At 43.9% G+C, this 12,432-nt stretch overlaps 1 protein-coding gene across 6 annotated transcripts in view; it reads right to left on the bottom strand.

Annotated features, from left to right (window-relative positions):
- Positions 1-103: 103 nt before the first annotated feature.
- The window catches only part of GGNBP2 (gametogenetin binding protein 2), an 18,532-nt gene continuing 6,203 nt past the window's right edge, over positions 104-12,432 (bottom strand). For 2 of the 6 annotated variants that reach the window (XM_017821715.1, XM_017821716.1), the window contains exons 4-15: positions 11,559-11,812; positions 10,636-10,734; positions 8,234-8,395; positions 8,034-8,147; positions 5,896-6,105; positions 4,683-4,857; positions 3,023-3,217; positions 2,324-2,474; positions 1,906-2,031; positions 1,676-1,827; positions 1,043-1,291; positions 104-365 (exon numbers count right to left, since the gene is read on the bottom strand). In XM_017821715.1, the coding sequence (XP_017677204.1) occupies positions 162-365; positions 1,043-1,291; positions 1,676-1,827; positions 1,906-2,031; positions 2,324-2,474; positions 3,023-3,217; positions 4,683-4,857; positions 5,896-6,105; positions 8,034-8,147; positions 8,234-8,395; positions 10,636-10,734; positions 11,559-11,812 (2,091 nt within the window). In that variant the 3' untranslated portion in view covers positions 104-161. The remainder of the gene's footprint in view (positions 366-1,042; positions 1,292-1,675; positions 1,828-1,905; positions 2,032-2,323; positions 2,475-3,022; positions 3,218-4,682; positions 4,858-5,895; positions 6,106-8,033; positions 8,148-8,233; positions 8,396-10,635; positions 10,735-11,558; positions 11,813-12,432) is intronic. The other 4 variants (XM_017821718.1, XM_017821719.1, XM_017821717.1 and 1 more) reach the window with 3 other exon arrangements.

Raw genomic sequence — 12,432 nt, 5'->3', positions numbered from 1 at the left:
AAAAAAAAAAAAAAAAAAAAAAAAAAAAAAAAAAAAACAAGAAAAAAAGAATCACATTAATTTAAGATAAAATTTTGCCGTTAAGTCACTAAATTAAGTCTGGAAGGAGAAGGCGCAGTAGTCATCTCGAGTTTCAGTGACAGACAGAGAGGGGACCGGGCTCAGTTGGCTCCAGCTGTTGCCAGCCAGCTGTTGCAGACGGGCCCCTTGTGGTCGTTGAGGCGACAGTACTTGTTGAACTTCTCCTTCAGGTGCTGCCGGTACTGCTCCCGGTTGCTGTAGAAAGACTTGTTGTTTGCCATGAAGGACTGGATCTCGTCCTGGGAGATGAACAGCTCCTCGTCAGAAGTGCACTCGGACTCGTCCTGCGAAGGGGAAGGGGGATTTCAGAGCTGCAGCACATCTGGGGGCACACACACAACCCGAGTCCCACGGGGCTCATCCAGCCACCCAACTCACATCCAGGGCTCTGCTGCTTCCTGGGGTGAGAGGCAGCCACAAAGTCATGAAATCATTCACATTTCCATGTGGGAAGAGGATGATTTTCGTTTGAGGTTTTTGGGGGAAAAGGAGGGAAAAGAAAGAGGGAAAAAAAAAAAAAGGAGGAGGGGGAAGAGGGGAAAAAAAGCAGGGGCAAGAGGAAAAGGGAAGGAAAGAAAGAGGAAAAAGGGGGGGAAGAAAGAGGAAAGGATCTAAATAAGGGGAAGGAGATGGAAAGGAAAGGGAGATAGAAGAAAGCTGTCCAAGGAGCCTGCAGTGGGAAGTAACATTTGAGGCCTGAGGGCAGCAATAATACCCACTTCATGTTATGGAATAATGCAACCCTTGACAATGAACACTTCTGCCACTGCATTCCAGGGACAATTTCTCCTCCCCTGCAAAGCATTTCAGCCATAAACTTCCCAGAGAACGTGCACCAGGCAAACAAACTAAACACTGGGAGTCCAACAGTTCCTCAGTGGGATCTGAGTTCTAAGCCCCACCCTCCGCAGTCTTAAAGCAGGATGCTACAACCTCCAATTCTGAGGGAGCCGTTACTTACAAGGAGTTCCACTAAGCTTTTGGCACCTTTTCCAGTATCAGGAACGAGTGACATTTCTGTAGGTTCTGCAAACTGTGACACATTTTTCATATGCTCAAACCAAGGCAACTGCTGGCCGCTTTTGTCTGCGCTACAGCAGCTCTCAGCATGTGAGTCTTTGGTCTTGTCGCGATGGAACTCTGTGTGCGTGAGATTCCCTGAGGTCTCTCTGGTACCTGGATCTGCCAGACAGCTTCCAAGTTTCTGAATCTGAAATGGAAAACAAGCCTGGAATGAACTACCCCGTGGTATTTGACATGGAACATTCGAGTTTCAGGTGGAAGCAGAGGGGAAAAAGGGGAGAGTTCAAAGGAGAGCAAGGATAGGTATTTTTAAATGTGTGCCTGGGATGGGCAGGGATGTTAATTCACTGAGAGTAAGCAAAAGTGCACATGCTTAGGAATATAGTAGAGATTCTTTCCACCACAACCTACTCCAGGAAGGACCTCAATTCCAAAACTTGGATGGAGAGGGAACAGAAGATCTCTGTTACCCCGTTTTCAGCATTAAGCACAAACGGGACTTAAAATCCTCCCGTAACTACTTTCAAACGTAAGCATTTAGAGAAGCATCTGGCAGAGCCATGGTCCTTACATGGTCATTCTCACACTTCAAAGCTTTGCTTTTCTTTTTCTTCTTTTTGTTTTTGCCTTTTGTGTTGTTCTCTTCCGCGTTAGCCCAGCATTCCACACAGCTGTCCCCATCCTCCTCCTTGTCGTCGCAGCGATGGACACAGGGATCGTCTCCTGCAAAAGGAGATGTTAATTCTAAGCTACTGCAGTTTTGGGGACACTAAAGCATTATTATCTTCTTCCCAAACCTACCATTTTCATCGTGGTTGCAGATGCCTTCGGTGCAGGCCACATCCGACCCCTCCCGAGACCCTGTTTCACTGCCCTCCATGCTCGATGAATAGCCACAGTCACTGCCAGTACAGTGTGGAGATAAACCTGAGGCAAAGCCAAAAATCACTGTCATCCACAGGAACTGCTGCATGTTCTTCAGTTATGCCTCTACAAAAAGGAATTCATAGAATCCCAGACTGGTTCAGGTTGGAAGGGACCTTAAAAATCGTCTCGTTCCACCCTCCTGCCAAGGGCAGGGACACCTTCCTATAGACCAGGGGAACCTTCCACTAGAGCATCTCTCCAAAAACCCAATTGTTTTTAAAAATAGCTGAGCCCTGTTTACCCCTAAAAAGCAAACGTTTTTAAAAATGAAAAATAATAACAATGAACATACCTTTCTTGATTTTGGGTGAACCTAATAGGGTACCACTACTAGGACAAGTGCAAGAGGTGCTTTCATTAGTAACAATTACTTCTACACAGTTGTTGGCTTCTTCGGTGCTACCACAGGCTTTGCAACTGCTTTCTGTGAAGTTGGAGTTCTCCTTAAAACACAAACAAAACACACTTGCAGGCACTGAAAGCAGCCTTGCAAAGGACACTCCTTCCACAACAAAAACCAGCTGGCACTGACTGATAACAGCATTGCTTCCAATTCTTCACAAACACAGGACAACTAAACAAATTCCAACCAACCTTCCTACAGTAATCTGACCTACAGTCAACTAAGTTCAGTCAACATATCCTGAGTAATTGCACTTAGTCAATTAAAGCTTCCTCCTCTCCAAAAATTCAATGGGAATTGTCTACAAGTAGCATTTGATTTCCTGTATTAAGTGATCTCGAAGGAGTTATAGTTGAAAAATACTCTGGCATAAGCTAAACCCCAGATTTAGGATTTAAAAAAAGAAACCCCGAGCCCCCAAAAGCTGAGGAGTTCCAGGTAACTACTTTACAAAGGCTGTACTAATCTGAAAAAGTTTTAAATTCCACCAGTAACCAAAACCAGTTCCCAAAAATACAGTAAAAACCCCTCAAGAATCCTACCATGAACAGAGATCTGATGAATGAAGCACCTGAAAGCCCCGTTTACCTTTGCCTGATTGATTTCCTTCTCTTCTGTTGCCTGCAGAGGAGCAGGGATCTCACACACACACTTATTTTTCCGTCTGTTCTTCCGTTTTTGGCGTTTCTTCTCTTGTTTCAGCTCTCTCACTCTTTCTTCTTCCGAAAATTCTTCACAGAGCTGTTCCAATCGACTAATACCTTGCACTTTTTCCACAGCCATCTGTTTGCAAGAGGTTAGATCTATTTATAGCAGTTATCACAATTCAAGCTTTCACATTTATAAAAAAGGAGGAGGAAAGCAGCCAGTCATAAAGTCCCAGCAACACAACTCTTGACTACAGAAGAAAAATGCCCATCCAGATTTATTCCCTCTGCTCAGACTGCTGAAGATATTTCCATGGAGGAGCTCTGTGTTTCACTTATGGTCCATATTCACAATTTTCAGTGAAAAGCTGCTGAATTTTATGCATTTTGGGATCTGTTTACGTGGTAGATACTCTGATTATTTAACACAGCAGCACAAAAAACCCACATCAGAACTACAGGTACAGAATTCCTGCAGTGAAAAACCTACTCATTTCCTAGGCAGTCCAACCTGAAGTGTAGGTGTATCTCAAAATATAGCTAGTATCTAATTAAGTTCCTTAATACTAAATTTAGAACAAATACCATAATGCCACATCTAGGTACAGAGTTAACAGAATATAATTAAACTAGTCAACTATTCTGGATTGATGCTCTTACAGAGACAAAAATAAATTCAGAGGGCTTGCTTTTATTTTGGAGGGTTTTTTTTCCCAAATCACTCTGGAAATTCCTTTAGCCAAAATGAGCCCCCATCATTCCTACTCAGCTTAGAAAAGAGCCCCACATAAGTTCTGTATTTCAAATTCACAGCCATCCTTGCATACCAGTAAAATTCCCTGAGTTTTACAATGTCAATGGATTTTCAGCTCCATACTTTACTAGTTTAAAACCCCACCAAGGCAAAACCTGACACAAATGCTGAAGCATTCCCTGTCCAAGGCAACTTCCATATCATTTTTGGTATTTAAAAAACAAATTACTTGTAAAAAAACTCCGAGAACTAGTTTAGGGTTCCACTATGACCGTTCCCAAACTGATTTTCTTCCTCCTTCTCTGATGTTTTGGAAGTTTTGAGAAAGAACAGTCATTATGAAGGGAAGATAAAGGTAACAAAAAAGATCTGTCATACCAACTATTGACTAACATGAACTACTGGTATATGTTAAAGGAACCACGTGGGGTTCTGTCTGAACCTCAAGATGCCACAGAGTGCATTTGGAACACATGGAATGCAGGAGTTAACAATCATGTCTGTAATTCAAAGGCACATCCTCCAGTTTTACTCATAAACCAAATAAAAACTGCTGCAACCTGACCTACTTTAAATGCCATCACGTAGAAGAACACAGAAATAACTGTGAATTAAAAACACAGAAGGCTCAGTGTACTACAACATGCAGCTTGAAAGTAAAAGCAAGGCTCAATCTTTTCCATTCCAGCAGATTTCACATCAGAACACAGCTGTGCTGTGCAGGGATGTCACACAACTCAACGAGGGAGTCACTGCAACACCCTTGAAGCCTAACATGTGGAGAAAGCAGAAAAAAAGAACTGTAGTGAAAATGGAGTTAGATACAGTCAGATAAAACTCGATTTACCTCGAAGCTTTTGCGCAGAGCATCGACCCCCAGGTAGAAGAGCATCTGCCACGTCTGCTCCTCCGCCCGCAGCTTCTGCCAGATCCGGTGCAACCTCTCGTAGAGGTGGATGCCCAGGCAGGTCAGCACCTCCTCCTGGGCGATGTCTATTGTCTTGGCGTGCCTCTCCCTGCGCCTGCACAGGAGTTGAACCAAAGCACAGCGTTGTTAAAGCAGCTGGAAGCCAAGCCAGGGATCAAAGCAGTGGCTGCCGTGTTGGTCTGGGTGCAGCTGCAGGTTCTGCTGGCACGAGCAGCCTCTCGCCCTGGCTCTGCTGTGCCACATGCGGATGCAAAATAGAAAGGACCAGGTCAAAGCCACCACTGAGCTCCTGACGGGCTCGCTGTGCTGGTGAACAGCTCTGTGCCTTCCCACCTCGGACTTCAGGAGTCACCCCATCAGTCCCTGCCCTTACCAGGAGAGAGCAGCAGTTTTAATTTGCCGTTCTTTTGTTTCCTAAAATATGCATTGAGTTTACAGCAAATATTTCACCATCAGTTAACTGAAGTTGGGTAAACACACAAAGAAGTTTTATACGTTACTTACCGTACAAAGCAAAAACATTTCTGTATTAATCTGTTCATTGTCAATCCATTATCTCTCAACCTGTTCAATCTATCATCTACTGAGGGAAAATCATTATAAAAGGATTGACCCTCTTAATTAAACGGTTGTGACTGAGCTTTAAAGGTACTGGGGTTGGAACTAGGAAGGTCTCTTTTAAGGATCTTTAATATCCCTTCCAACCCAAACCATTCTGTGATATTGAGCTCAGAACTGTACTTTTCACTGGGAGATTTTAAGATGCTAAAACAGGTTCAGAAAGTACCATAATACAAAAATGGCAGCAAAATTAACCTGAACACTTGGCATTTGGCAGAACTGTCAACCAAGGTTGTCTTTCTATTTCGCATATTTGAACACCCCAATGGACAAGCAGTGAACAATGAACCAGGAGACACTGGGCAATTTCTTTCCTGAAATGCACTTTGAAAGTCAAAAGCACAGATGAAACCTCGGCTACTTCGAAGCGCCACCTCCAGAGTCTCCCAATATTCACAGTCACGGGTTCATCACGCAGCGAGGAGGCACAAAAAACCACTTTGGCAAAAGACATTGAAGGATAAAATAAAGAAGCAAAGCGCTAGATAGCCCACTCTAGCCAATTACATACTCATACCCTCCTGCGAACTCGGGCTCGGCCCTCCCCAGGAGGTGGGCGATGAAGTCGGTCTCGCAGCACACGTGGATGTGGCGCTCGTGGGGGCAGCAGCGCAGCCCCTCGTACAGGGCAGCACAGTAACCCTTCTCCTTGCTGCAGTCCAGCTCCCCGATGAGGATGTTGTAGGCACGCAGCACCTTGTTCTTGCAGTCAGTGCAGAACCTGGGGGAAGCACAGCACAGCTGAGCTCCCGTCCCAGCGGGGCATCGGGCCCGACCGACCGTCTGACCCCGCTCCAACAGGGGCACGGGAGCTTTGTGTCACTTCAAAAGGTAAAGTAACGAGATTTTGGCTGTAACTGCAGTTAGAAGTTCCTCCAGAGGGGCAGAGGAGGGGCAGGCACTGAGCTCTGCTCTGGGGGAACCAGGGACAGCACCCAGGGAACGGCTGGAGCTGTGTCAGGGCAGGGTCGGGTTGGATCTCAGGGAAAGGTTCTTCCCCCAGAGGCTGGTTGGGCACTGCCCAGGCTCCCCAGGGCAGTGGGCACAGCCCCAAGGCTGCCAGAGCTCCAGGAGGGTTTGGATGATCCTCTGGGGCACAGGGGGTGACCCTTGGGGATGGGCCTGTGCAGGGCTGAGGGTTGGACTGGATGATCCTGGTGGGTCCCCCCAGCTCAGCACATTCTGGGATTCTGTAATAAATTGCCTGTATGAATTATCCCACCTACCATATATAAAAGTCTGGGTATCAAAACTTTCATGCTCCAAAGCAAAAGGTAAGCTAATTGTTAATATCAAGAAGTTGCCACATGGATGTGGATATGCAATTGCACCTTCATTCAAAGATCAGAAATCTAACAGTGAACAAGCTGAACCCTTAGTACAAGCCAGAACAAAATCCCTCTCAAGGAACACACTCCAAGTTACCTTACAGCAATTATTTAAAGTGTACTCAAGTGATAAGAAATAAGTTTCCTCTGTTGCCCCTGCTGTACAAGAGCAGTGTTTGTTTCCACTACAAACACCTTTAAGCATATTTTGAATTATTAGATTACTGTGCTGATAGCCAAACAAGGTTTATTTATAACACCACACATTCATTTTAAACATGTGACAGCTCATGTGTGAGAAGAGCACAGTTACAAAGTCTGTTATAATTAAAATACAACCAAATTAAGCTCATTCTATGTCATAAGAGGAGTAACCTTCAAGAAGCTACAAAACCTCTTGCTGCATTACTCTAAAAATGCAAGTCAGACAAGCTGCTCACATTTCAGCTTGAAAAACTGGCTCTCCATGCCAGCCCTGGATGGTGTTTTTCCCTTTCCTAGTGTGTCCAGCTTGACAACACCAAGTCAAACACACTTTGCTGTGTGACAGAACCACGGTACCTGCCTAGTTTCGGTGGTGAAAGCAAAGAAAACAGCAATATTATTGCAGGTTAGCAGCAGGAACGCTGCCAAAGCCCTGTTTAATGTCACAGGAGATTAAAGTTATTTTGTTTCCAAAGTGTTATTTCCACAGCACCGCCACCCCCACACCCATCTGTGCCCCCACAGTTCATATCAGAACCTTGAGACTGCTGGAAACGAAAACTTTTTAATCAGCACAGCAGCTACTGCACACATGCAACTATAATTTAGTGGCTTATTTCTGCCCTGCAAGAGAGACTTAACAGCACCAGCACTGCAAGTCATAAACAACTGGTTTAGAACAGTGATTTACAGGCAACACCAAGCCTAAAATCTGCTGCTGAACAGGCACATACTCCCTGAAAGCCTAAGAGCATAATCCTGGAGTGGGCTACTTGTGAAAGAGTGAATGAATATACACAGTTTTAACACATTAAATTGTAAATTAATCCTAACCAAAATAATGAAGACAAGCAGCTGTGACTTCACCCAAGGTCTCCACATTTCCCCCACCATAACCTGGAGCAACAGGTAAAACACAGAGAACATTTCACCATCTTTGTCTCATCCACTGCCCCAATGCAACCTGCAGGGTCCTCTGTCACCACCAAGCTGAGACCTTCAGTTTTAAAAGGCTCCACGCATTCAAACGCTGTGTGAACACACTTAGCACACACTTATTGCATTTTTTAACTGCAGATGTCTTGCTGAAAAGGAACCCTCTGTTCCTTTCACATACCTGTGTTTTCGTAGGTAGGTTTCTAACGTTTCTAGAAGACAACTAGAGTCGATTAAAACTACTTCATCCCTGCATTCCTGGGACATGAGCTCCCACACATCCATCCAACAGCCCCTGCAAAACAATCAGAGGAGACAAAAGGCTGCACATTATCCTGGGGGGGGTTAGGAAAGAAGCAAAGCAAAGCCTCTTTGGTTTACCTGACTGCTCTCTGGGAAGGTCCATAGCAGAAAATGATGCTACACTTGCTCTCTTTCCTCCTCCTCCTGTCTTCTCTACTTTTAACTGCTTTTAATTTCTTTGTACTGAGTCTGTTACTGCTCCCTTCACTGTCACATAGTATTACCAAACATTTTTCAGACCTATAACATATATATATTATGAACTAGTTATTTTTCCTAAGCAAATCCTATGAAAATGCTGCTGTGTTCCTTAATTTACTTTGAATTCTCTACAGGTTAAGCCTTAACTTCTAAGAAAGTCTGGGTCAGACATGAGATGGAAATTTTGCTGTCCACGTTTACAATCCAGACTCATCATGACTTTTTAAAGTTACAGCTGAAAACCAGTAGTAATGTTTCAGAATATTACTTTAAACACACATAACTTTTAAGATTAAATTTCATAAGATAATTCACTAAAATAATAAAAGAAAAAAGCAAAACAAAACCTCCAAATTCCACATGTCTACTACCATAAAAAACCCATAAAACACTCTATATTAAATGTAAAAAATTTGCCAGAAAAATACTAAAATGACATAGTTATTGGATAAGCTAAAAGTAAATTATAGAGCAAAGAATAAACATTAAATCACATGTCATGTTTACTCACAGGCTTGTCTACACTTGACACTTCATCACTTCTGTGTGAGCTCATGGACGGATACAACACAGCAGGAAAATGGGAGGAAGCACCTCTGTTTCCTAACTGCAGTACTTATACATGCCATGATCTCGTTTGCCAGAGCACAGGGCCTGCACTTCTGAGAGTTTAAAATGCTCCTGAGCCCCAAATGGCACCGAGCAGCCATGACCCAGGGACACTGAAACCGAGCACGTCAAGCAACCCTCGAGTGGAATTAGCTGCTTACATAACCCCTCTAATTAAACACACAATTACAACTCAAAGCCCTTTTTGTGTGCATGAAATGCCCAACAGATGCAACTCATCTGAAGGAGTTTCTTGTGCAGAAGTAGCTCTACATTGATTAATAAGGTTTGCTCCCTGAGACGATTCCCTTGGATGCCTCCATGGCTCTTCTGGAGTGGGTTTGTGCCACTGCAGGAAGATTTGTTTGGAGAAATATCAGTGCTGATACACCCTGGGCACTTCTGCCCAGCACAAAGGGGTTTGACTGAGCAAGGGAGTGCAAGTCCTGTTTCTGTAGCAAACCACCCTGATGGCCCACGAGCCACGTTACCTGAGAAAGCCAAAAGTTTTCCTTGCACTATAATAAAATATTGCTTTTCCACATATTCCCTATTAATCTGCATCCAAAACACTAAAGGGATTTATTCCAGCATGAATTGAGGAAATAAAGGCAGCGCTCTCCTCTCTGTTCATTCAGTTGGAGAACTGTTCTGCCGTGCCCAAAATGCCAACTGCGGGTTCCACGGTGTGTGTTCTCACACAGAAAAGATTAAACTTATTAAAGATAAGGAAAAAAAACAAAACCCACTCTCATAATGCTGTGAATTTGCTTTATTTAAAAAAAAAATATATACCCCTATACCTTCATGATCCTGTGTAACACAAGCTTTAAACTAATTATATGAAAGGCCTGTAAACCAAAATATAATAGGAGATAATTATTAGTTACCACTGTGCTGAGGGAGCACAAGCAAAAATCGAGTGTCAAATTCCATATCCCTGGTATCTCAGGGGATTTAACTGAACCCAAAGAGACTCAAATCTGCATAGAAAAATACATGTCCTGTAACTGGAAACCAACTTTCACAGGTTGTACACTCAACCAGGAGCAGAACACAACTGACTAAAAAAGGTCCAGACGCTCCAGCCAAGCACAAGAGCCCAATTTATTGGTCATCACATTAAAAAAAAACAACAACAAAAAAACCCAACAAAAAACACCACTTCCAAAATCCACAACAGATTTACAGGGAGTGTTTTTCTGGTTAACCAGTTGGCATATATGCATATTTTTCAGTGGTGTATTCAAAACATGCCGTCACATTTTGAGAAAACACATTTTATCGAGTCCCAGTTTTAACCCTGCACCCGACCACAATAAAGCCCTTGATTAACAGTTGTGCAAGGCATTTTTAATAATCCCAAGCAAAAGGATGTATATTTGTTTAGCATGTACTCGTTCAACTCCATGTGAGAAAATCTGCTGATCAATCCTTTTGGTCTAGAGCATAAGAACCAGTCTGTCTTTCCATCACAGTGCAGAAGCCACCCGTGCCCTGAGCACGCCCAAAACTCCTGGTGCTTCTCTTCCTCTCCCCCATTTGGGTCTGCTATAATCCAGCTAACTCTGGCAAACAGATCATCGTGTAAGAACTGATCTCAATGCTTAAAAATAAATTATCATCAATACTTTGGTTCTTAAAATATTTGAGATTGAATCGGAACTTACCCCAAAGGTTTTGGTTTGTGTGTGTCCAGGGAGTGTAGCTGACATCTCTTGTTCTTCTTACTTTTGGGAATTGCATCAATCATGTCATTCAGTTTGGACCTATGGAAAAAGAAATGTAACCAGCTTAGGATTCTGGAAAGCACTTGTTCTTACACCACCTCGCTCTCCAGATCTCCATCTCCTCAGCTCTGCACTAACCTCTCCTACTTTTCCTGCTCACTGGAGCAAGAAGAAGGACCTGAAGCCAACTGGAAGGCCAAGGCACAGCGTGTTGAGCACTCACTGTTTGCTCTGGTGACATCTGAGAAACTAATGGCACTGGGGCTATTTTTTGTGCTCACCAAACCCAGAAGGTTTCACTTTCTCAGGGTTACCTTTCTACCCAAGAACAGAAAGTTTTGGTGGGCAGGTATTAATTAATTTGTTTTCTTTTATTTTTTCCATGCCAAGTAGAGAGGCAAACAATCACTCTTCTTCCAGACACCACGAAAACCCCACAGTGCCTGTGTCAGATTAATGGCCGAATATATTTATATTTATAGATGCCAATATTTAAATATTGGTATCTTTTAACTGCCATCATGGCATTGCAACTGGTGATATGAAAATCAGATTAAGTTTTGGGTTTGCTTTTTCCCAGTTTAGGCAATAAGTAGTTTAACATGATATAAAAGACAAGGAGGTTTTTAAGACAAGACTGGATGTGGCATCAGTGCCATGGTCTAGCAACCACAGCAGGAGTGGATCAAGGGTTGGACTTGATGATCTCAGAGGTCCCTTCCAACCCAGCTGATTCTATGATTCTATGACAAGGATGTACTCTAAGATGCAAGATGTGACAATTTAGGGTCCCCAGGAAGGCAGCCCAGACAAACGCACAGACAGCAGCCTTCCTTTCCCCTGGGCAGTCCCAAGGCACTCACCCATGCACGTAGAAGAGTGTATAAAGCTTCTTTGCATCAGTCATACAGCTGCGAGTCACAGAGAGCACCCCCTTCGGCCCCACTGTGAGGGGCTCCAGCGCTGGATTCCCGGATTCCACGAGCTGGGAGAAGAGCCTTTCCACGCTGCGCCGGCAGCCCACGCACGGCACCAGCTGGGAAAGGGCGCTCAGGACCTCCCGCGACGTCACCATCATGGCAATGTTCAGGTCCTGCTGCTTCAGCATGCTGTGTCTCTGCAACACAGCCACACGTGCCAGCATTAAAAAAAAAAAACAGGCACAGAATATTTTCCTCCTCTTGTTTCCTCCTCCTACCGCTCCGACCAGCCAGGGCTGCTGCGGGATAAACGTCGCCTGTCCCCGCTCCGATCGAGAAACCCTCTCCCTCCACCTCGGCACAGATGTTTTAGGAAAGGGTTTCACGAGTTTTCATCTTCTACTCTCACACTCATCTTTGGCACATAGAAAGGGAATTCATGGATTCGCTGGCATTTATGGAAATCTCATTTACAACAAACTTGTTCTGCTCAGACCAAGACAATTTAACAATATTTTTCCTGGAAGACTAAATGCCAGTTCCCATTCCAATTCCAACAGCTGAAACCAAAGAAATTACACATTACTGCTCAGGGTGAAACATTCTACTTCAGTAGTGAACACTCCATGTGTGCTATTCATAGAACATTAAAGACAACACCTTCTAATATTGCTGACATCAATAAACAATTGTAGATGTGTCTCCTGGTCCCCCTGTCAAACACATCCAGGCACACATAAAAAAGCACATACCCTTCTAGTCCTTCTCACTGCTGTTCCATCAACACTGAACTGCCACTAGCACAGCTCTGCAGAAG

This window comes from Lepidothrix coronata, unplaced genomic scaffold, assembly GCF_001604755.1.
Source record: "Lepidothrix coronata isolate B3197 unplaced genomic scaffold, Lepidothrix_coronata-1.0 Scaffold91, whole genome shotgun sequence".
Classification (NCBI taxonomy): domain Eukaryota; kingdom Metazoa; phylum Chordata; class Aves; order Passeriformes; family Pipridae; genus Lepidothrix; species Lepidothrix coronata.
The sequence above is the reverse complement of the archived record's forward strand: the minus strand, read 5'-3'. Positions and strand labels throughout refer to the sequence as shown.